The sequence below is a fragment of the Nerophis ophidion genome, linkage group LG14 (genome assembly GCF_033978795.1).
Source record: "Nerophis ophidion isolate RoL-2023_Sa linkage group LG14, RoL_Noph_v1.0, whole genome shotgun sequence".
NCBI lineage: Eukaryota > Metazoa > Chordata > Actinopteri > Syngnathiformes > Syngnathidae > Nerophis > Nerophis ophidion.
Window position 1 is genome coordinate 36,675,616 of NC_084624.1, and position 24,678 is coordinate 36,700,293.

General features: G+C 40.3%; 1 protein-coding gene across 3 annotated transcripts in view; it reads left to right on the forward strand.

Moving 5' to 3' along the window:
• Positions 1-24,678, forward strand: part of greb1l (GREB1 like retinoic acid receptor coactivator) — a 156,414-nt gene that overhangs the window by 92,656 nt on the left and 39,080 nt on the right. For 2 of the 3 annotated variants that reach the window (XM_061920562.1, XM_061920564.1), the window contains exons 2-12: positions 9,441-9,548; positions 16,495-16,654; positions 16,767-16,940; positions 17,964-18,140; positions 18,228-18,404; positions 18,498-18,620; positions 18,786-18,908; positions 20,724-20,861; positions 20,944-21,069; positions 21,455-21,592; positions 23,297-23,482. In XM_061920562.1, the coding sequence (XP_061776546.1) occupies positions 16,498-16,654; positions 16,767-16,940; positions 17,964-18,140; positions 18,228-18,404; positions 18,498-18,620; positions 18,786-18,908; positions 20,724-20,861; positions 20,944-21,069; positions 21,455-21,592; positions 23,297-23,482 (1,519 nt within the window). In that variant the 5' untranslated portion in view covers positions 9,441-9,548; positions 16,495-16,497. Of the gene's footprint in view, positions 1-5,084; positions 5,299-9,440; positions 9,549-16,494; positions 16,655-16,766; positions 16,941-17,963; positions 18,141-18,227; positions 18,405-18,497; positions 18,621-18,785; positions 18,909-20,723; positions 20,862-20,943; positions 21,070-21,454; positions 21,593-23,296; positions 23,483-24,678 lie in introns of those variants that run through there. The other variant, XM_061920563.1, reaches the window with a different exon arrangement.

The following is a 24,678-nucleotide window of genomic DNA, read 5'->3' on the forward strand; positions in this document are numbered from 1 at the left end:
ATATCAGAAATGGAAAAATATATCAGAAATGGGACAAGGAAAATGCATTTTGGGGGTGATCAGGATCACCATTTGGATTCAGCATTTTATTACAGGCAGAAATCTTTGCCCTCAGAGGATTTTTGTAGTTTCTTTATATGTCAGTCATGAATGGATCATATTGATCTTGATAACAATATCTAGTCAGATATGCAGGAGGTGTGTATCTTGCGTGTGAAGGTTTGAAATATGGTCCGGGCTTGAAAGACGTCGAGACTCTCAGAGACTTGTAGTTTTTTCACACTGCATTGTATAATCTGCAGAAGAGAAAGAGCCCCTTTTTTAGAGTAAATTATAGTAAGATGGGACTAGTGTTGTACGGTATACTGGTAATAATAAAGTACTGCGGTACTAATGAATTCAAAAAGTACCATACTGCCTGTGAAAACTACTTGTACTTTTTATTTTTCATGTACATTACTGCTCGCCGTCGTCACGCCGTGTCATTGCTGGTAAAAACTTGCAGAGGCGCATGTTAGGCAAAGCACACGCCTGGAGTACTTAGAGCAGTCACAGTGTGGAGACGGAAGCGGGTGAATGGACTCATTTTAACTAACGTTAAAGATGAAGATTTAAACACAGGAGCGCTGCTCTGAAAGAGGTGCTTTAAAACATCCATCCATCCATTTTCTACCGCTTATTCCCTTTTGGGGTCGCGGGGGGCGCTGGCGCCTATCTCAGCTACAATCGGGCGGAAGGCGGGGTACACCCTTAACAGGTCGCCACCTCATCGCAGGGCCAACACAGATAGACAGACAACATTCACACTCACATTCACACACTAGGGCTAATTTAGTGTTGCCAATCAACCTATCCCCAGGTGCATGTCTTTGGAGGTAGGAGGAAGCCGGAGTACCCGGAGGGAACCCACGCAGTCACGGGGAGAACATGCAAACTCCACACAGAAAGATCCCGAATCTGGGATTGAACCCAAGACTGCAAGACCTACGTATTGTGAGGCAGACGCACTAACCCCTCTGCCACGGTGAAGCCGCTTTAAAACATGGCGAGCTCAAATTGTCGGGAGGATTAGCACTGCCTAAAGTTTTTAGGTTTTACTCCTGGGCCACCAACATTAGAATTCTTAAATATTGGCTGCAATATAAAGCATTTGGTCTCCCTTATGAAGGTTAACTCAACTAAACCAGTATCTCTGAGGGCTGTAGTTCACTCTCCCATTGACTCTTTTACTTCCGCTTTTATTAAAAATCCAATCGTAAAAACCTCATTGACAATTTGGGTTCATTTTCAGCGCTATTTTGACTTACAGACTATTTCCGGTCTTGCTCACATCACTGAAAATATTTTTTTCCTTCTCTCTTGTCGATAGTGCCTTTTTAAAGTCTGGGGATCAAACAACATCAAAGATGTATACATTGACAACATGTTTGCCTCTTTCACAAATATTTTTTTCCTTCTCTCTTGTCGATAGTGCCTTTTTAAAGTCTGGGGATCAAACAACATCAAAGATGTATACATTGACAACATGTTTGCCTCTTTCCAGCAACTTCGTGATATATTTTTATTCCCAAATCAACACTTTTTTTGATATCTACAGATCCGCAGTTTCCTTCGTAATACTTTTACAAGGCACGGTTTTAGATGTCTTTATGACACCACTTCCGACTTATAAAAGGATCAATTACACGTATTTACAATCAAATTTTCCATTTTACGCTCTGAATCTCCAAATTCAATAACATCACTTTGGAGGGGTGACTTAGGAGTGACCCTATCTAAAGAGAGCTGGACAGAGATTTAAGTAGGGTTCATAAGTCTTCTATTTGTGCTAGACACAGCCTTATTCAATGCAAACTAATACATCGTACTTATTATAGCAACGTAAGCTGTAAGACGGAATATCTGTATTATGTAATCAGTCTCACAAGTCTCCGGCTAACTCAATTTAAATGTTTTGGCTTTGCCCATCGCTGTGCAGTTATTGGACTGAAATTTTTAATACTTTGTCGTGGGTGATTGGCGAAAAGATCGAACCGAATCCTCTCAGTGGACGATTTGGGATAGCCCCTCTTCTCAAGTCCTGAAAGAACTTGGTAGCATTTACTACTTTGTTGGCTGGAGGCTCATTTTGCCTTGCTACACTCACAGGATTAGAGGTATTGTTTATTTCCGTAAAAAGAATATTAGGCTGACATTGAACATTTGTTTTGTGAAGTTACAGGAAGTATAAAGTGGTTTCCTAAAATGTGGAAAAGCGAACCCCGATTGAAAAGTTCTTGAAAGGTAGATAGTTGACAAGCCTTTTGTCTGCTTTTGTGTATTGCTGCACCGTGTTGGCGACATTCAGCAGTGCAGTTGTCACTGGCTTCATGTAAATTTTAAATGTTTTTTCATTTTAATTTATATAATTTTGTGGGTTACATGTTTTTAATTGTATTTGTGGACTGTATGTATATCTCAAAATCCAATAAACAAAAGTAAAAAAAACAAAAAAACACATGGCTATCTAGCTAGGATACAATAGCTAACCGCTAACAATCAATCAATCAATGTTTATTTATATAGCCCTAAATCACTAGTGTCTCAAAGGGCTGCACAAACCACAACCACAACACTTGCTAACAACAAGCGAGCTCTCCTGAATGTAAACAAATGCCATGGGTGGATCTACACAGACATCGACTGCAACGATACCAAGAACAAGAGCGTGTATAGTTGATACTACTAGGACTACATGGAGATTTTTTACTATCACAAAATCTTTTGTCGTGTTTAATTGCGCTGCTGCTCACTGCTCCCCTCACCTCCCAGGGGGTGATCAAGGGTGATGGGTCAAATGCAGAGAATGATTTCGCCACACCAAGAGTGTGTGTGACAATCATTGGTACTTTCAACTTTAACTTTAACTTATAAACCCAGGAAATATGTCCCTGGACACAAAATAACTTTAATAAGTTTGACCAATGTATGACCCTGTAACTACTTGGTATTGAATCGATACCAACATTCGTTGTATCCACCCAAAACTTGCGTATGCAAACAACAGAAGAACACATGCTTATTACATGTTAACAGAAATGTAGATAGAACATGTTAAAACAGAAAGTGTATATAAATGAACAAGTAAATTGATAATCCATTTTATACCGTTTGTCCGTCACAATTTTGACAAAATAATACAATGGGAAATGACACAATATGTTACTGAATACGTCAGCGGCCAAATTAGGAGCCTTTCTTTGCTTACTTACTACTAAAAGATAAGTTGTCTAGTATGTTCAGTATCTTATTTAATGTCACGTATATTTAATGTATTTTAAGATTTTCTGTTAAAGTAGAGCTAATAATTCAGTTCATCCATCCATCCATTTTCTACCGCTTATTCCCTTTCGGGGTCGCGGGGGGCGCTGGCGCCTATCTCAGCTACAATCGGGCGGAAGGCGGGGTACACCCTGGACAAGTCGTTCAGTTTCAGTTTATTATGAACATGGAAACATGGAAACTGGAATGTGATAAACTACAGTCCATGTTTCTATGTTCGAAATAAACTGAAATTGAACTGAACTGAACTGAATTATTAGCTCTATTTTAACAGAAAATCGTAAAATACATTAAACATACGTGACATTATTAAATAAGATAGTGAACATCCTCCATTCCAGTTGTTTCATTACAGCACGTCCGAAAAGGAGTAGAAAGAAGCAGAGCTTATTTAATCTTATCTCTTCTTATACCATAGCAATTTTAACTAATTTCCTTGTTCTCTGTAACAGAACAGTGAACAATAAATAATAGATAAATAATATACCATAGTAAGCATACAAATATTAAATACATAAATAACATGTCTCAATAAAAAAAGTGAGAAACAAAAGGGTTCAAGATGTTCAACATAATTATTGTTATGTGTACTTTGTGAACGCTTGTTCACAAAGATTGTGAACAGTCTCTTAAACTAATTCATATTGGTGCTTTCTTTGATTTCTTTGCTGAATCCATTCCATAATTTAATTCCACATACTGATATACTAAAGGTTTTAAGTGTTGTACGAGCATACAAATGTTTTAAATTACATTTACCTCTAAGGTTATATTTCTCCTCTCTTGTTGAGAAAAATTGTTGTACATTCTTGGGTAGCAGGTTATAGTTTGCTTTCTAGATCATTTTAGTTGAATTTCAATAATTGTGATTTAATAAACAAAGGGTGTGTATTTTCTCTATATCCAACATTATCTATTATTCTAATTGATCTTTTTTGTAACACCGTTAGTGAATGAAGCTATAATAATAGTGAATAAGGACATTTTTGTAGTCCTTTTTATTTTAAAAACTATTGCAAAGAATGAACCAGAATATCGGTTATCTGGACAACTTTAGTGTGGAGTGTGGACTATTTCCTGTAAATCCCTGCAACATCTTGTCAATTTCCCTAAAGCCACAGCTGCCTGTTGCTGCATGCACTCCCCCCCCTCCCCCCGTTTATTTATTTTGGCCAGATGAGTCCCTGCATGGTATTTATAGCAGGAGTAAAAAGCCCCCCACCCCCCAATTTAAGGGTCAATCCCGGGCAAGGCCACGATGACAATATGCTGTATCTGACCTGACATTCCAGCTGCTGCTGGATTCTCTTGCCACTCAATTGCCCCTTGCACCCCAATAAAAGAAGGGAGGTTTAATCGATTCAAAGTCAACCCCTTCCCCTCCATCTCTTAAGGAGAATAATTTAAAAACCACAGTCGCCCACGCTGGATGTCACGGCGTGCAGGGGGTCACGCGTGGCAGACCGCCGCCATGACGGGGGCCCCTATTCTTTCTCCTCCCTATATCTCTCTATCCGTGCTGCCCTCCCTCCGCGGAGCATCTGTCACCACAGGGGGTCATCAGGCCGAGATGAATGAGACCCCGGTGGATTCTCCTCCTCCTCTTCCTTGGCAAATGGCACAGGACAGAGGAGGGCATTGAGGGTGGGAGATAGAAGGACGGGGGAGGGTTCATGTGTTTGTTTGCATGCAAGCAAAAGAGAGAGAGTGAGAGAGGAAGAGGAGGAGGCTATCGGATGATTCCCATTGCCAGCCTTCCTGACTGTGACTGCGTGTGTGTGTGCATGTTAGTGGCTGTGTGTGTGTGTGTGTGTGAGAGAGAGAGATGACTGAGGTGAGTGGACACACAGCAGCAGCAACACATGCTGCATGCAGCTATACCAAGGATTTTACTCCCTAACATGGACTAACCTTTGAGGACACTTTGGGATTTACCTCATTTGGGGATTTTGAAGAAGTTGGAGGAAGTCATGGAAGGTAGAGAAGAAGCAGTGTTTCATGTGGCATTAGTATTAACTTGCTGCAGCGTTAATGAGAGAGGCTTTTAGCACCTCATTTACAGAATGTGGAGAGATGTTTGTTCTGGTTTTTGCATACCTCCCAACCCCCTTTTTGTCTCCCGTCTTTTCGGATGTTAAGAGCCGCTCTTTCCTGCATTTCACATAACAATGAGCCGAGAAGCACTCCTGATGCTTATCTCTTTTTTTTATTTAATATAAATGCAAGTTGAACTGCAGCTAAAGCCACCTGACATAGCTGTTCAGAATTATTTATATCTTATATTTCTGTAAAATAAGTAAAGGAGGTGCTAGTTTGAATGCTTAGCCAGGCTGCAAATGAATTGAATTTAGCCTCTCTGCCTCTTTTCTAATGTAATTACACGGGAGAAACAAAAAAGGACTGCTTGCCAAATAAGGAAAATAATGATAGTTATTTGATTCACTTATTAGCTCTTCCTTCTGTTCTTTTTATTTAGCTTGATTCAAGATTACAGACTTTGGATCAGACTTTTAGATTTTTTTTAAATGAAAAACAAAACACAGTTAAAATGAGCAAACTGACCAGCGTGTTTTATTCAAATGTACTACTATGTTACATTTTAAAAATTAATAATACACATTTTAATATATTATATTTATGCAAATGTTCTTTGTCATTATTTTTTAATTATTTTCATTATTTCGTTATTTACTATTTGATTTTGTTTCAGTATTTCAGTGCGAGGCTTATCACAATTACATGTTTTAATGCAATATAATAATGTAGTTTTATCTTTTTGAATCAATCATATATATTTTTATTTTATTTTGTTATTAATCATATAATGTGTTTGTTTGCATTCAATGCTAGGATTATCACAAATAAATGTTGTCAATACAATATTAGTTCTATTATTATCACTATTATTATTATTATAAATATTGTGATTCAATAGATGGTAATTACTCAAAATGATGGATTAAACAACTGTATGCAAACAAGTTTTTGGAAAAACTCATTAAATAGTTGTTTTTTCTATTCTGTCCTTGTATTTTTAAATATAAAACACCATCATTTCAAATAAACTACAATAATTATATATGTAAAATCAGGCTTACATTGAGGTTAAAGGAACATAGTGTGTTATTGCCAGCATGTAATTAAAAGTATAAAGACAGAAAAGGGGAAAAAACACTTTGAATGAATGAAAATCAAACTCAAAATCAACTTTAAACAGGAAGCTGGCACTACACAGATACAAAGTGACCTGAAATGGAGACTATTATATACACAGGCTGTTAGTGGGTCAGTTGTTTCAGCAATGCTGTTGTGGTTCATCATAATGTCATTACTGGAAAAACTGGACATCTTGAAGCGCCTTAGGGCACGGCTGGTATTGGTGCTTTAGATTTTATGGCTTGCTCATCTTTCTGAGACATCTCCTGGTCAATTTCCAGAATGCTTCCAGCCTCTGCCCTCTAAGGGCTGTGACGTTCTGTCCTAGCTTGAACTTGTATTTATTGGCCGCGGGATCGAGCGAGGACAAAAATCCGGGCTCCTTTCGTCTTTTGTCAGCAATCGACTGCCTCAGAGGAGCTTCCTGGCTGACACGTGGACTTGTTTTTAACTCCCCACCTTTGATTGGCTGTATCAAGCAGGCTAATCATTCACAACGGCAGCTCCAGTGTGCTGGGCGAACATGCGAAAGTGGCTTATGTACACTGGCTGTTTGCAGGACTTGGACCCCCGCTTGGAGTGCACAGTCACCAGTGATGATGGGGTCGATTGTGACAGTTGGCGAGTGGGGAACTTTGCTTTGTGTTATATCAGCGTCTGAGTGGTTAAACAATACTCAGTCAAGGGGTCAAAGTAGCGCAATAAGGTGATTGTGTGTAGCCACACAAACTAAAACATCCTATAGTATTTAGCCCTGGGGGCCGGGTGGGAGGGCTGGTGTATCACGTAGCATCTCTTTAACTTCTCGAGTACAAAAGTCATGGCTGAGGTGTTTGCAAGTGCACACACTCATTTGGTCCCATTCAGCAACCACTCTTAAGAACACATTTTGTTCTTAGGCCCACTTATGAAGTTTTTAAGGAGATTTTTGTATTCACCAATGATTTCTTAGCTGGGATTTGTTTGTAGGTAAGAACAAAATCTATGAGAGCTCCAGAGCACTCCTAGGGTGGCCTATTTGTTCTTAAGTGTGACAAGTTCCGTTACTTCTATTATTTAATGTTAAATCAATATCATAGATAGATAGATAGATAGATAGATAGACAGATAGATAGATAGATAGATAGATAGATAGATAGATAGATACTGTAGATAGATAGATAGATAGATGGATAGATAGATAGACTAGACACACATACTTATAGCAAAATGAGCAACATATATCCATCCATCCATTTACTACCGCTTATTTGGGTCGGGGGGGGGAGGGGGGGGGGGGGAGGCTGGTGCCTATCTCAGGTACAATCGGGCAGAAGGCGGGGTACACCCCTGGACACCTCATCGCAGGGCCTGAGCAACATTCAGACGTTTCAAAATACAAACACACACGTTCACACACTCTTGCCGCTACTGCTTCTGTACATCTTCTTTCCCCGAGCTGTCACCATCATGAACTCTAACTTATAATAAATAATTCACCCCTATACAATATCCTACCCTAATACCCTACAGTGCAATATTACCCTTCGAGTACAATACATCCGACACTGATTGTTATCACTCCGGCACTCTTGTCTTGTTCTGTATATTCTACAGTAGTTTGTATATTGTACAGGATTGCTTATTATTTTTATTGAATAGTAGTCTATTTATATTATACGGCGTGGCGCAGTGGGGAGAGTGGCCGTGCGCAACCCGAGCGTCCCTGGTTCAATTCCCACCTAGTACCAACCTTGTCACGTCCGTTGTGTCCTGAGCAAGACACTTCACCCTTGCTCCTGATGGGTGCTGGTTGGCGCCTTGCATGGCAGCTCCCTCCATCAGTGTGTGAATGTGTGTGTGAATGGGTAAATGTGGAAGTAGTGTCAAAGCGCTTTGAGTACCTTGAAGGTAGAAAAGCGCTATACAAGTACAACCCATTTATTATTATTTATTATTTATTCCCACTACAGCACCTTTTTAATTTCCCCTCGGGGATTAATAAAGTATGTCTGATTCTGATTCTGATTAAATTGGAGTCCTTAATCTTGTTAGATGCAAATATAATCACAATAAAGTCCATTCTATTCTGTTCTATTCTACTGCAAGATGCCGCAGATCGTGCCGTGGGGAGGGAGTGCATACTTCACGACCATGTTTTGCCCAAAGTAACAAATATTTATTCGACCGCTTCGGGGCTACCTCAGCAGTCCCCCCTTTCTTAAACTTACGTTTTGACAATATGCATTTCCCCCGCGGGATAATAGGAATTTCTCTTCTTTTTGCCTTTACATGGGGAATTAAGGGCCTTTACCTATTCAAATTACTGAATTAAGGGTGTTCACATATACATATTGGGGAAATAAGGGCGTGTTCGTTTGCAAATTATGATAGAAACGCACGCGCTAACCATTTGGCATTCAGCAACTTAAGAATAGCAGATGGGAACAATTTGGGCGTTTAAGAACACGTCATGAATTTGAATGGACTACTCTTAGAAAATCACTTAGGAAGAAAGATAAATAAAAAAGTTAAGAACGTATTGCTGAATGGGGCCCAATGTTCTTTAGACAACAAAAATGCCGGCAAATTATCTTGAATGAGGCGCACAATCAGTTTTACAAATACAATAATGACACTGACAATATGTTAAGTGCATTGGTTTAACAATGCAGTAGTTGGCATTGTTTTAGAGCAGTGATTCTCAAAATGTGGTACGTGTACCACTAATGGTACGCAGGCTCCATCCAAAAATTCACTTGATTAAAGAAGTGTTTTATTTTCCTATATTCTCTTCAAACTGTATGTAATGTGGCCACAAATATTTAATATACCTTTTAAATAAAGGCCTACTACACTAGAGTATTTATTGTTGGTCATTGTGGTGGTACATGGAGAGCAACATTTTTTCTGAGGTGGTACTTGGTGAAAAAATTTTGATGAGCACTGTTTTAATGTATTTATTGTGTGTCTCTCCCCCCCAGGTGTCGGCGCTCAGAGCGCAATGTCTTCACTGAAGAGCTGAGCGGCGGCGACTCAGCATGTAGCGCAGGAGAAAGAAGTCCATTCACGCCTGCTAAGAATCTGACCAGGTGAGTCGCCTTGTTTCTACAGTGACCGCGATGGATTTAAAGGATGAACGGCCATATGAACACATTTGTTTTAAAGGCAACAAGACATTATATGACAACAACTTGTCTTGGGAAATCCTCAACGCCTTGTTCAAACAAAAGCAACAAAGCCTGAAGCGCCAAGCTAAACCGACTTTAAAGAAAATAAAGTCCAACCGACTGATTCTTGATGTATGAGCATGTCAATATGTTTGGTCGGTCCAGCGAGCGAAAACACGCCCTTGACTTACAGAATATGAGCAGATGCATGCATATTCACACGCTAACTTTTCCAGCCTGAGGAACCACACGCATTGACTTTCCAACGTCACGTCATGTTATTGTGCACTGGTCGCCATTGTTCACTACTCTACTACTACACAGGAAGCTAAATCCATCAGAGTTGTGGTGTCCCACGCTTAAGAAAACACTGCCCCCTTGCATGTTGATGAAGGACTGCAATCCCGTAATCTCATGAAACATTTCAATGACACGTGTTACTTCACATCGCAAATCCTTTATATGTTTTTCACAAATGTAATACATTCCCAGTTAACTAATTACTACTTCAATTCCATTACTAATTCAACTATGTTTGGGGAAAGGTAACTATAACTGCTTGCATATTAAAGGTAACGTATTTCCTTGAATTGCCGCCAGGGCGCTAATTGATTTAAAACCTCTTCTCACTCCTGCACTTAACAAAGGCATGCGGTAAAAGTAAGCATGCGCTAATTATTTTAGAACCTCTTCTCACTCCGGCACTTACCAAAGGCATGCAGTAAAAATTTGAGTGTGATGTAAGCTTGGACCTTAAATCCTACTGAATAGCTCTTAATCTTCTTCCCTTTATGCGATGACAGGGGGAAGTGTCACTCGTGACGTCATGAGTTTGACCAGGCGGTAATTCTAAGCATGCGCTAATTATTTTGCGAAGCGAGTTTGACCCGGCAGTAATTCAAGGCAGGCGCATACTATATGCCCTGCGGCAATTCAAGGAAATACGGTAACTAAAAAACACTAACAGTATTATACATATTTCCAATAAACGATGCAAACATAATGATGGGGTAATTTCACTGAATCGAGGAATCTCACTGCATTCACTTTCCATCACCCTGCATTGTATGTAGCGATTTGGTAATTGATGCCCCAGTGAGTGTATTGCACCCCACTAGCTATACTGACACTGCACTAATACTCAGTTGCTGTTTCATAAAGGTCATTCATCATCTGCTTGAAAAAAAAACCTCACTAAACGAATAGCTCCAAAAAGAAATATCAAAAGTATAACTCTGGTCAATAAGCCAAATAGTAGACAGGAAAAATAACATACACCTTATTTGAAGCTACAAGATCAAACTTCATAATTGTTGTTTTCTTAGTTACATTTAGATCAGGGGTCCCCAAACTACGGCCCATGAGAAGTCCCACTTAAAAAAAAAAAAAAATTCTTATTTGAAACATTTTTTTTTTTAATCTGTCCTCTCTAACCCATTTTCTACCGCTTGTTACTCTTGGTATCTCCTAGGCGCTCAGGCAAATCATATTGTCTAAAAATGCATTTTTCCATTTATAACGTGACATAAGGTGCGCACTTTTGCAGTCAATTAGTGCGCTGGAAATTTATACATTATATATATACATATATATATATATATATATATATATATATATATATATATATATATATATATATACCCGGCCAAACTGTTTTAACTCAATGGGGCCCGAGTCAAAAAGTTGGGGACCCCTGATTTATATCGATGTTGCTGACGAAAACAGAGTCCTCCAACTTCTTTTAGTACAAGGAGTCACTTTTGAGCCGAAAGAAGCGCTTCCCGATTAACACAGTTTGGTGCTTCACATTGAAATGACACAGCAATTGTATCAGTCTTTTTTTTTCTTTTTCTTAAAGTGACAAAAACATTGAGCCTTCGAAGGACACAGCATCAATCCTTGTATTTCATGGGGTATCAATGCTTCTGTATCATTTGATTAATCACTCATTGTATGTATATTGTAATGTCTGCTCAGTGGCCTAGTGGTTAGAGTGTCCGCCCTAAGATTGGTAGGTCGTGAGTTCAAACCCTGGCCGAGTTATACCAAAGACTATAAAAATGGGACCCATTACCTCCCTGCTTGGCACTCAGCATCAAGGGTTGGAATTGGGGGTTAAATCACCAAAATGATTCCCAGGCACAGCCACCGCTGCTGCTCACTGCTCCCCTCACCTACCAGGGGGTGAAAAAGGGGTTGTGTCAAATGCACAGGATCATTTCACCACACCTCATGTGTGTGTGTGACAATCTTTGGTACTTTAACTTTTAAGTTAGCAATGAATGATGTTGGGCAGTGGTTCTCAAACATTTTGTCACCAAATACCCCATTCGAAAAAACTTTGCTCTCCAGATACCACCATAATGACTACTGTTAAAATACAGTAGCATAGTGGGCCTAAGTATTCATTAAAAACAACATAAAGGTTTTATTTAAAAAGCATATTTAATATTTGTGGCCACTGTAACATTACACAAAGTTTGAACAGTAACACAATGTTCAAATAAAGGCGAAATTAAAAAAACTGTACTTTAATTGATTATTTGGCGTACAACTGGATCAAGCCCACGTACCCATACTTGCCAACCTTGAGACCTCCGATTTCGGGGGTTGGAGGGTGTGGTCGGGGGTGGGGCGGGGGGCGTGGTTAAGAGGGGAGGAGTATATTTACAGCTAGAATTCACCAAGTCAAGTATTTCATATATATATATGTATATAAAAGAAATACTTGACTTTCAGTGAATTCTAGCTATATATATATATATATATACTTGAATTTCAGTGTTCATTTATTTACACATATACACACACATAACACTCATCTACTCATTGTTGAGTTAAGGGTTGAATTGTCCATCCTTGTTCTATTCGCTGTCACTATTTTTCTAACCATGCTAAACACCCTCTGATGATGCATTGCTGTGTGGCACGCACATATGTGTTTTCATCAAATGCACTAGATTCTGGAATCTTACATCTCTCCTTAGCATGGCTCAAAACCGGTCAATCTTTGCTTCCTGAGGAAGATATTCACTGCCAACACTTGGTAGTCCAGTACTTCTTCTCGGAAGCTATCCAGGTCCAATCGCAGCTGCGGTTTGCAACTTACAAGCGTATTTCTTCATCTTACTCGTCGTCGGCGTCGCCGTGGCTGAATCTTTTTTGTTCTTTTGCTTCGTCTCCTTGTTGTGTGCGCAGTTTTGCACTGCACTCTCTAAAAGCCAAAGATTTTATTGTCACATATGCATGTAGAGTAGATGGCAGTATTGTCCTGTTTAGGAGTGTCACAACATTGCTGTTTATGGCAGACAAACTGCTTTACGGTAGACGAAAACGTTACTGCTGTTGTTGTGTGTTGTTACCGAGTTGGGAAGACGTTAATGAAACTGCCTAACAATAAACCCACATAAGAAACCAAGAACTTGCCCTCGATCATTCTACAGTTATAACGTCATTGGGCGGACACGCTGTTTATATTGTGGGAAAGCGGACGTGAAAACAGGCTGTCCTCACTCAGGTCCGCATGGAGCTGGAGGGGGCGTGGCCTCCAGCTCTGCCTGAATTTCGGGAGAAAATTTGTCCTGGGAGGTTTTCGGGAGAGGTGCTGAATTTCGGGAGTCTCCCGGAAAATCCAGGAGGGTTGGCAAGTATGCACGTTCCACAGTTTGAGAATAATTGCTGTAGATGTGATCGGTAGATCGTGAGTTCAATCTCCGGCCGAGTCATACCAAAGACTATAAAAATGGGACCCATTACCTCCCTGCTTGACACTCAGCATCAAGGGCTGGAATCGGGGGTTAAATCAACAAAAATGATTCCCGGGCTCAGTCACCGCTGCTGCTCACTGCTCTCTTCACCTTCCAGAGGGTGATGGGTCAAATGCAGAGAATAATTTTGCCAGACCTAGTGTGTGTGTGACAATCATGGGTAGTTTAACTTTTTAAATTATTGTGCTAACTTTGGAGTCAGTTTACATCAGTGGTCCCCAACCTTTTTGGAGCTGCGGACCGGTCAACGCTTGATAATATGTCCCGCGCCCCGGCGGGGAGATTTTTTGTGTGTTTTGTTTTGTTTTTTGTCATGAAAAAGGGAGTTTTTTTGGGGTTGGTGCACTAATTGTAAGTGTATCTTGTGTTTTTTATGTTGATTTAATGAAAAAAATAGAAATAAAAAAACAATTTTTTAAGGATAAAAAATTTTAAAAAATTAAACAAATTCTTCTGCGGCCCGGTACCAATCGAGCCGCTGCCCGGTGGTTGGGGACCACTAGTTTACATGACTGTGGTAGACTATAGGTGTAGCAATACTGCAGTGTTTACCAACAACAATGACTGTAGTGGTGAGCTATCCTTGCATTTGTCTTTGGAATTTTACTTCAGCGACCTTTCACTCCTCTGCTTATAAAGTACCGCAGCGTTCCTAGTTAAGTTATTTTACTGCTTCTAATGGTCCTGCGCCAAACTTTGCTGGATATATTGGCATATTATCTCCCTTCCTTCGGCTGGAAAGCAGCTGGCCTGGTAATACTTGCACCCACCACTGGTTGGAGAGATCCTAAAAGTGTGGCTCCTCTCTGTGACTTAACAGTCCTGCTTTGACCGCAGGGTCACATTCACACAATCTGTCGCCGCCACCCAGAAGTAAGAAAATGACCTTGACTGCTCCTCTGATTGGCCGACATCCAATACCCCACCTTTTTTGTGTCTTCCACTGTCTTTGAAGTACCTCGCTACTGCAAACGCGTGATCCATCAAGCCCCGACCGCCTCAGCTGGCGGCCGAACGACACCTCTAAAACCTCCGTTGGCACGGTCTCTGCCGCAGTGACGCTTTGCTTTAAGCCGCGCAGGTGATGAAAGGTCGCTGTGCGCGTTCACGGAGGTTAATGACAAATCTGTCCACTGGGGCTTGAGGGTCAGCTGAGGCCAACCAAGCCTCCGGAGCCCTTTTTTGACTTGACAATTGAACAGGCAGTGGCTGCTTAAAAACATCCTCAGGCCTTAATTTTCCTTCTTTTTAGCCCATCTGTCTTTGTCTCAGCGTGCAGTCACCTTCCTGCATCAGTTAAATACTGTAGTGTGGTTCTGTTAAGCTGCTTATCTCTCTGACAGCACAATCAGCCACTGTTAATCTTGTCTTTTGTCTGGCCTGCTTAGATTCCTCCCCAGGTTGGCTCTTAGGTAAACGCAGAGGAACCTGTCCAGGCGTGGGGCAGAGGGGCTTGTCAAAAATGTTAAATATCTGTGTAGGTTTAACTACTCGCTACTACAGTATAGGAAGGGAATTAAGATGGCCCCAAGAAACATGACAAATTGGGGGGTGCACTATTCACTTAAGCCGCCAGACGTCAGTAGTGTTAAAAAACTCAAAATGCGTTTTATGGCAATTTCAACTTTGATCACAGCGTCAGTGTCTATGCGGAGGGGCCGCTTTCCGTCATTTTCAGCAGACTGCATTGCAAAATGATTAACCCCAATCGCCTCTTCCTCTTACGCGAGATCTACCCGGAAATGAGGCCATATGAATCTCTTCCCTACTGTAGTTGATGATTGGCTGAGTGTTACACATAAAGCAACTTCTTATCAATCAGATTTTGTCATCTAATCTGTGTGTGATGCATTCAGCTAATATCTCTAATAAATCAATAAAATGTTTTCATTACAATAATATCAGAAAAACTGAATTTTAAAAATGTATTGTAATAATCTTCCCTTATTGTTCCAATTGGGTTAAGTTTTTTCTTTCCCCATGTGGGATCAGAGCCGAGGAGGTCGTGGTTTGTGCAGCCCTTTGAGGCATATGTGATTTAGGGCTATATAAATACACTATGATTGATTGATTGTAAAACTGGTGCTGCTAGCATGTGACAGTTACATTTCTGCACGTATTAAACAAATTATAATAATTATGAACTTTCATCTTTTACACTAAAAAACTCAATTTACTTAGCAAATGACAAAACATGCATGTATATATTTGGCATGAATAAACTGAAATCATATTATGATACACAAGGCTTTTGGTTACACTTTATCAAATATCAATAGTCATCCCTCAACACATCGCACTTCAAAGTATGCTGCTTCACTCCATAGCAGATTTTCTTAGAGAATTTTATTATTATTTTGGACTAAATTAAGCATGTTTAATCAACAGGACAGACAGTAGTATTGGACTCTAGATGAGACCAAATTAATCAGAGCGCGCTGTTCAGTATCGTGGCCACTGATTTGCTCAGTCTCAGGCCACAATACTATATTGGATTAATTATGTGTATATGTGACAATATGGATGTATTTTTACATCTAAGGGGCTTTCATAATGTTAAAGAATGTATTTGGAATGTCGTAAACAAGGACTTTTATGCTCTGGCTATTAAAATATTTGTTTCCACTTTGCAGAAATACATTCAGACGCGGAACCAATTAACAGCTACAAACGAGGAATGACTGTTTTATCAATTTAGCTACAGTAGAAGGAAAATATTTTAGAAACAGTTCATAAAATACAAATTATATTCTACATATTGTACTTACAAAATGAACTTGAACTACTGTAATAAAACTCTGAGGCGGATTTTTTGACACAGCTCGTCTTGTTTTAGCTGGTGCCTGAGCTACCCCCGTTTTTGTAAATAATGGGAGTTTGAAATTTCACACGCATATTTAGTGGAGCACATGTTAAGAATGCCACCAACCTTCAGCCCACACACAAGGCCTGACAGATGTCCAAGTGTGGACCTCCTTGAAGAGAGAGGGGGTGCAGCACAGTGAGCAGAAAGGGCCTATAGATATCAACCTGGCCCATCATGTGGAAGTGGTCGTCATGCATTTGTAGTTTAATTCAGAAATGTACCTTTTACTCCTCAGATCATGGGAAACTCATACGCCGGGCAGCTGAAATCTGCTCGATTCGAAGAGGCTCTTCACAATTCTATCGAGGCATCTCTGCGCTCCAGCAGCGGAGACCCACAGCCCATCTTCACGCAGCTCTACCTGAAGCCGGAGTCGTATCCCGGCAGCATGGAGGGTCAGTGGAGTGCTGTTGGAAAGTTGGAGGAACCCATTTAAGTTACATGCTCTCGCAGGACAAAGGCTAGAAGGCTGTCAACAATCTGACACCATCTCTAATCTTCTACCAGAGGTGAAGCCAAAAGCTGAACTCCAAAGTGGCGAGCTGCCCGGCCACGAGCTCCTGAACAGCCACTCCTCCAACGACCAGGAGGAGCAGGAAGAAGAGGAGGACGAGGACAGCAACAGCCCCCCGCTCCCCTACCTGCAGGCCCCTGTGCCAGACGGCTGCTGCACGCTGGATGGTAATCCACCCAAACTACAAGGCCTTTTTACAGGAAGCTGTCTTCTTTTCTGACTGATCTTTCTCAGAACATTATTACATTACATACCTTAAGGTAGCAAATATGGTTCTGATCCTTATAGTACCATATATGACTCATTTTCTAATAACCGCTCATAAGATCGAGCGTCCTCTGCAGTGGGCATTTATTTAAAGACCCTTACTGTCAAATGAGGCGGCACAAAATTTACGTTTAGCCCATTGATTACCAAAAGAACATCAGTATGTACATACTAATTTAAATAAAATAGAGTATGAATATAGTAGGCTATATAATAGCTTCGATAATAGGAACGGATTATAAATGCAATAGAATAAATAGAATGGATTGTGATCCTGTTGTACAAATAGATTGTAAAAAAAACAATGACCGCAAACCAAACCAAAGAAAAGCCCAGTTCAGTACAATGTGACACAAGTTTAGGTTTTGCATAATACCAATGTTATTTTTTTAAAATGTGGGTATACTGACCAAAATCAAATGTATGCTGTGGAGGACATTGGTTTTCTAGAGGATATAGAAAGGATACCTGGCCGTGCAGTGGCCTAGTGGTTAATATGTTGGCCTCACATAGCCAAGAGATCAATGGTCTAAGTCTGTGCCTGGGCATCTCTGTGTGGAGTTAGCATGTTCTCAACGCCTGTAGGGATTTTCTCTGGGCACTGCGGCGTCCTACAAAGTCTCGAAAACCTGCATGTAAGCTTAATTGGGGACTTGAAAGTGTTCATAGGTGTGATTGTGAATGGTTGTTTGTCTTGCTTTTGGCTGGCGACCATTTTATGGTGTACCCCGCCTCTCGCCCAAAGTCAACTGTAGCACTCCTGAGAACCAGTGTCCTCTGTGATGTTTCTTTTTGATCTTTTGTCAAAATCACAAACTTTCCAAACTGGTTGTCAGGAAGACATACACGCTTTGATACCACTGCTGCTTCTCATCCTTACTTAAATAAGAGCCTTTTTAAATGAATTAATGCGTCCTACTCAGGGTTCTGCCAGGCTGGCAAGGATCTCCGTCTGGTCTCCATGGTAACGGAGCCCACTGACGTGCCAACGGGCTTTGAGCTGGTCGGCGCCAAGTCACCCAGCATCCCCGAGCACATCCTGGTGTGCGCTGTGGACCGTCGTTTTTTGCCGGATGAGAACGGGAAAAATGCACTTTTAGGTCAGCTTGATCCCGGATAGCTGTTGTGTCATCTAACTGACAGCATCTTGTTCAACAGTAATTTTCCCTTTTTTTCCGGACTGTCAGGTTTTTCAGGGAACTGCGTGGGCTGTGGCGAGAAGGGCTTCAGGTACTTTACGGAGTTCTCCAACCACATCAACCTCAAGTTGTCTACGCAGCCCAAGAAGCAGAAGCACTTAAAGTATCACCTGGTGAAGAACTCTCAGGGTGCTCTGTGCAAAGGACCCCTCATCTGCTGGAAGGGTAGCAAGCAACACCTCCATCTGACTACGCTGAGTTAAAGAAGTACACATTTAAATACTCTGCTTTTGTTGCCGTTTGCCGACTTGCCTTCAGATTGTAAAACACGTCAGTTCTCCAGCTCTGCATCCACGTCCAAACCCAGCTCCTCCTCCTCGGTCAGTAGTAAAGAAAACCTCGGAACCAGCGGAAATGGTTCGTCTCCCTTCTCCCTCTCAGGTGAGCCGCAATACACACTTTACTGGAAACAGCATTAGGTACACCTCCGCAGTCTAATGTGGAACTGCACTGCATTGGATTGAATTGATGTTTGAATTGAATTGCGTATCTTAGAGGCTTGAATTAAATTTAACTTCTTCCTTCCACTTAACCCCCTGGTATTAGATTCTCCACCAACCAGAATGACGTCAGCCTCTTCCACCTCTTTTGGCAGTCAGGACCTGAACAGAGAGTGCAGCTTCATCAAGCCTATGGCCTCCACACATGGAAACAAGACGCTACCAATAGGTGAAGAAGCCTCATGACAATGACATGCAGGGTCTGGAGCATTCATTACCGGGGATTTAGGCCTGCATGTGAATGTCACTTTAGTGGCCTTGCCCTTATTTGAAAGGTTGCTTAGCTACAAGGGATTTTTTTTTTTTGGTCCTTGTGTAAGAGAGATGGAGTCACAGTTGACCATAGAGACGAACCTCTGCTATGGGTTGCTTTGACACGCACACACATACACATACACACTAATCGATCCCAAAGGAAAGGATGCTGTATTGACTTTTTAAGGTTTTGCTATCTATTTTGTCATTTTACAAGGTTGTGTGATACTGACACACAAATGTTATCATCAATGTTTTGTGTATTGCATACGCATTGAATATGATATCGGCGATGTCATTGGCAATCAATGTTCAAATATTGAAAATCAGAATTCATGCATTCCTAACAGTACTTATTCAAATGATTACAGCAGCATTAATACATGTGATTAATCAAAAACGCTTATTGCATTAATCAACAAAAATTAATAACAGCGGATGGTTACCTGAAAGGCGGCGCAGATTGTTATACGATCAGCGATCATTTCAATGCAGACGTCAGTGCATGGGTGAGCGAGGAGACTCTCACAGGGGTGTTCACTGGCAAATTTCCCTTCAAAATAAACCTTGATGGTACTAAAGTTTTGACCAAATAAATGACATGGATTCAAGTAAAATCTTGGAAAAAGTGTTTGTGTATGATAGTCCGACAATAAAATTATATTTGTGTCAAAATAATGTTTTTTTTTGTTTGTTTTTTACAGATAATCTAAATTATGCATTAAGTAATTTACTGTGTTTATTTAAAATTGAAAAGTGTGATAAATCTGACTTAAAAACACAAATAATGTAGCTCAAAATCTGCTTAAAAATATATATTTTTTCCTAAATTTAAAACATTTCCTTGTGGTTTACATAACATTTAATGGTGGTGTTTTGGTCAAATGTTTGCATGAATTATGTTTTACAGACCATCTTCAAGTCGCTTTCTAACTGTCTTTCCAGGATGTGCCGTTGTGTGGGCGGTCTTATTTACATGCTAAAGCCCTCCTCCAGGCCAAGCCCCCTTTAACTGCATCTCTTTCCCATTAGCCATGTTGTCGCTTTTAGCGCTTCTATATCAAGTCTACCAAAAGATATAAGATAGAACTATAGGCTACTTCTTGTTAGAAATGGCTACAGCAGCGGATTTTAGCATGCATGTGCATATACGAGCCAGTCTACCCCTTAAAAAGAGGATAGTGAAAATTAAGGACCTGATTGACTACAACTGATAAAAATGGCAGACTCACACAAAGCTCTTGGGGTAAACCTTTACCATACAAGGAAATATCCGCTGACTTAAAACGCAAAATATGTCACTTCTTAAATCCTAGTTGGCTCATTTGTAGCAAGTTTGGAAGACGGCAAGATGGTTTGAAAACACATTTTTATGACATATGGGGAGCCCAAATACACAAAAACAGAAAAGTTGGTTTTACGTAATAAGGGCCCCTTTAAAGATAGGAGATGCACGCTGATATACTTAGTAGTTGTTTACAGCCTTGGATTCATAGTTCTATCTATAGAGGGCAGACTTTTTCCATCTCTTAGGATTGTGCAAGTGTAGCTAATGTTGTGGCTTGTATCCCTTGTATTGTCCTGAGAGTCAGCGTCTTCTGCAGTGAAAATTTGGGTTTGGCAGCTTGTTTGTTTTTTTCAGAAATGTGTATTTCTGACAAAATAACTTGACCAAAAACAAACGGGTTCTCAGGGGAATATTAACTTGATTTTCCACATGATTTACCAGTTCCCACAGCGCTGAGGGTAAACGGGCCGACCAATGGCTTGAGTGTTGATGGGCGTCCTCCTTTACTTAGCCCCTCCCAGATCACCTTAGGACCTCCAAGTCAAGGGTATCGAACATCTGACTTGGGAGACAGTCCGGGTAAATATTTCCTTTCCTCCAGTTCAGATAATCCAGTATTTGTTGGTTTTTGTGTTTAAAATAGGTTTCTGTTGTTTTTAAGTGCCCTCCGCCATGAACTCCGGCCCACCCAAGAAACGCCATCGAAGCTGGCATCCCAGCTCCATCGTGCCAGTCCCTCCCACGGCCGTCCCTGTGCCAGCAATCAGGCCCATCGTTTGCTCTCCAGGTCGGTTTATGAATGTACTTCCGCATGAATCAGACTGCAGCTCGAACCACATGTGTCTGCTTTTGATCTTATGTCATGTTTGCAGACGTGCTCAGGCTATTTTGTTAATAAGCTTTCCTAGGTCTGGTTTGAGGACGACAAAACAACATCACTGACATTCTGCGGGGTCGTTAGGGATGATTCACCCACAATCTCCATGGAGATTGAGCTACTGGAGAGTTAGGAATTATTTAAGAGTAACCTGGAAACAAAAGAGAATGTATCCAATTTTTTTTTATCATCCTCATGCCATCATTGCACATTAATTGTCGGGCAAATGAGTTTCACTTGATTTATACATCAGCCAATCACAGTATTATTATGCTTGTGTCTACTGTACAAACAGGTTCTGTACTGGGGGGACCGACTCCTCAGCCACCGGGGCTGGGTGTCATCCAGCCCCAGCCTGTCAGTGCTGGAGGCACGGTGATTGTATCCGACAACCTACTCAATTGTGCAGGAGTTCGCCCTGTCATTCTCATTGGTACCAGACTCTTTTTCCATCTTTTATTCATATCAACACATGCTGGAAGTATATTGTAAATTTGTTTTGGAGGGATACATTTCCAGAAAGCTTATCCCTTTACTATTTACTATTATTTTGAGTTTGGTCTATTTATTTATCAGTGCTCGCTGCTGTTTTTAAGGACGATCTGCAAAAAAACTAGTCAAAGATCATTTCTATGACAGCATTCTTGTGTTTTTAAGAATCTGCTGTGTCTCACAAGTTTTTTTTAACTGCACTTGCGTGCTATTAGTTGAATAGCACAAATTATGAAAAATAGAAGACCTTAAATGGAATCTTGAGAAACTACTAGTATAACTAAAGAAGTTGAACAAATGACTACAAACTGCATCTGAGGTAAACAATCCACAGAAACACACCTGAGTTACGTAAATCACATTATGAAAATAAAAATAGACACTGCCAAAAGAGGTAATTAGAGGTGCATTGAGGAACACCTCATTTACGTAAATCACAAGTTCGGACCCCAGTGTTTAATATTTGTTAGCAAGATTAAAATGCCAATGCAATGATCTGCCAATTTGTGTACAGTGGTCTAAGTTGCTCTATACCAGAGGTTCTTAACCTTTTCCACAAAAGAGGGTCCCGGAGCCCGCTCAAATATTAACACAAAATTAGAAATGATTCTCTTGATTTTAATCGTATTCAATGATTATATCTAACCTACTTATTTTACAACCTTGTCAAATAATATGAACCCATGTGTTAATAACAAAGATTATTATTTATTTAACACATAAACCTTACGCTTAGGTCAGGCTGATTGGGAAAAACCAAGTACCAACCAAATATAACGCATAAAAAGGGACTCATAAATAACTGACAAACAATACATTTACATACTTTTATTGTTGTGGTAAAGCAAACTACATTTACAATGAATATGTTTCTTAACTAAACTGTCCAAAAAAATCAGTTAAAATTTAAATATAGCTTCACTACTTTACTCATAATTTTTGTGCTTAAGAAATTCTCTCTGACTTTAGCGCCTGATTTCTTCTGTTTGGTATTGTCATTACTGCCACAAGTGGTGGAAAAGTGTATTACAACTACAAGATATTTTTTGGGCCGCCCTCTGGGGAGAGATCGTGGCCTGACAGCGGTTCCTGGCCCTATAGTTAAGAAATACTGCTCTATACAACAATAACATTTTGGTGTTTTTAAAGGCCTACTGAAATGAGAATTTCTTATTTAAATGGGGATAGCAGGTCCATTCTATGTGTCATACTTGATCATTTCGCGATATTGCCATATTTTTGCTGAAAAGATTTAGTATAGAACATCGACGATAAAGTTCGCATGTGTTGCAATGTTAAGATTTCATCATTAATATATAAACTATCAGACTGCGTGGTCGGTAGTAGTGGGTTTCAGTAGGCCTTTAAGACTTTGCGGAAAAAGTGTTTGTCTCCCAAGTTTTGAAATGATCCTGTCAGATGAATAGGCCTGCATTACATTGTATGCAGTGCCCTCAGTCTCTTCTTGGATAACACACTAATACAATAGAGACTCATTGTCCTTCATCTAACTCGTGTGTTGCTGCATAGATATTATAAAATATAGGAAAGTAAAGTTGAACTAACACAGTTGCAGTTTCCCTTGCGGCATTTCTTCCCCCATCTGCTGCTTTGTTTACTTTATTGTTTAACGGTGTTTCTCCAGGGCACGGCACTTTACCTTATTTCTACGGCAACATTGGGGATTTGGTGGTGAGCCCACTGCTGGTGGGCTGCTACAAGAACAGCCAGTTGACGGAGAAAACCTTGGAGACTCTTGGCCTGAGCAGCAGCCAACTGCTGAGCGTGGAGACCATGATTCTTCTTACGCTGCAGTATCTGGCACGTCTAGGTGAGCTGCAGAAGACACACAAAGGATAAACACTCTGTACAATACTTGCAGGCTAGCGAGGGTACTGACCTCTCACTCTTGTTTAAACACCAACCAGTAAAACAAATACACAAGTTAGTTGTGTATGAATGTGTAACCCGTAAGGGTATAACTATTACTTTTAACAACATTTGTGGTAACTGATATGATTTACAGATTTTTTCAAAACGATACAATATGACACGATTCAGTGAGTTGAAATTGATTCAGTAACTTTTTAGCAAAAAAAAATAAAAAATGTGACTGTAAAATAAATACCGGATACTGGACATTGAAGGTGAAGTTTCCTATATTCCTGTTATTTCTTGTAAGGTAATTAATTATGAATGAATTTGGATACAAACAAGCAAGTAAACAACATTTAATGGCCAACGCGTTCACATCTTATTTCAATAAAGTGCAACCAACACTCTAGGTTGGAATAACAAGAGGAAACATTTTCTGCTCACATTTTCAAAATTCAAGCAACTTTCAATAAAAGTACTGTAACAAACATTTTAAGTGTAAATTATTGTACCTTCTAAATAAAGTTCCCCGACTCGGCCATACAATATCTTTTCTCTGCCCTGGCGTCGTTGATGACGGGGAGCCTCACAGGTGTGCAGAAGCATGTATGTCCCCTCATCCCTGTTGATGGTGTTGGCCCCTCGCTTCCTAATTTCCATAGACTTCTTTATCCATCTCTTGTTTATTTGTCTTTGACGAAATTACTTATTCTTGACTGTTAGTTGTTGTTGCTTCATGTTACTATATGGTCTGTATTTATATAGCGCTTCACTATACCCAAAACGCTTTACAGCATTCATCACATTCATCCATTCACACACATTTATACACTGATGGCACTGATGTTATGGTCCGGATGTCGGTGTGTCGCCATTACTCGCTACGCTGTCACTTCCGTTGTGTCGGTCGCGTCTTTTGTGGCTTCAAGTTGTGTTGCGGCTTTATATTATTGTGTTGTATTGTTTGAATGTGTTGTGGCTTTTGCAATCGGGCTCTAGCTGAAAGTTTTTGTGTTGTAATTAATGATATTGCCTGTTGCGTTTGCATTTGTTATGACCTTTCGCGACCACCATAGCAACCTGTCATCTTTGTTTTGATTACATCACAGATGGGCGAATAAACAACATTTAACATCATAGAATAGAATAGAA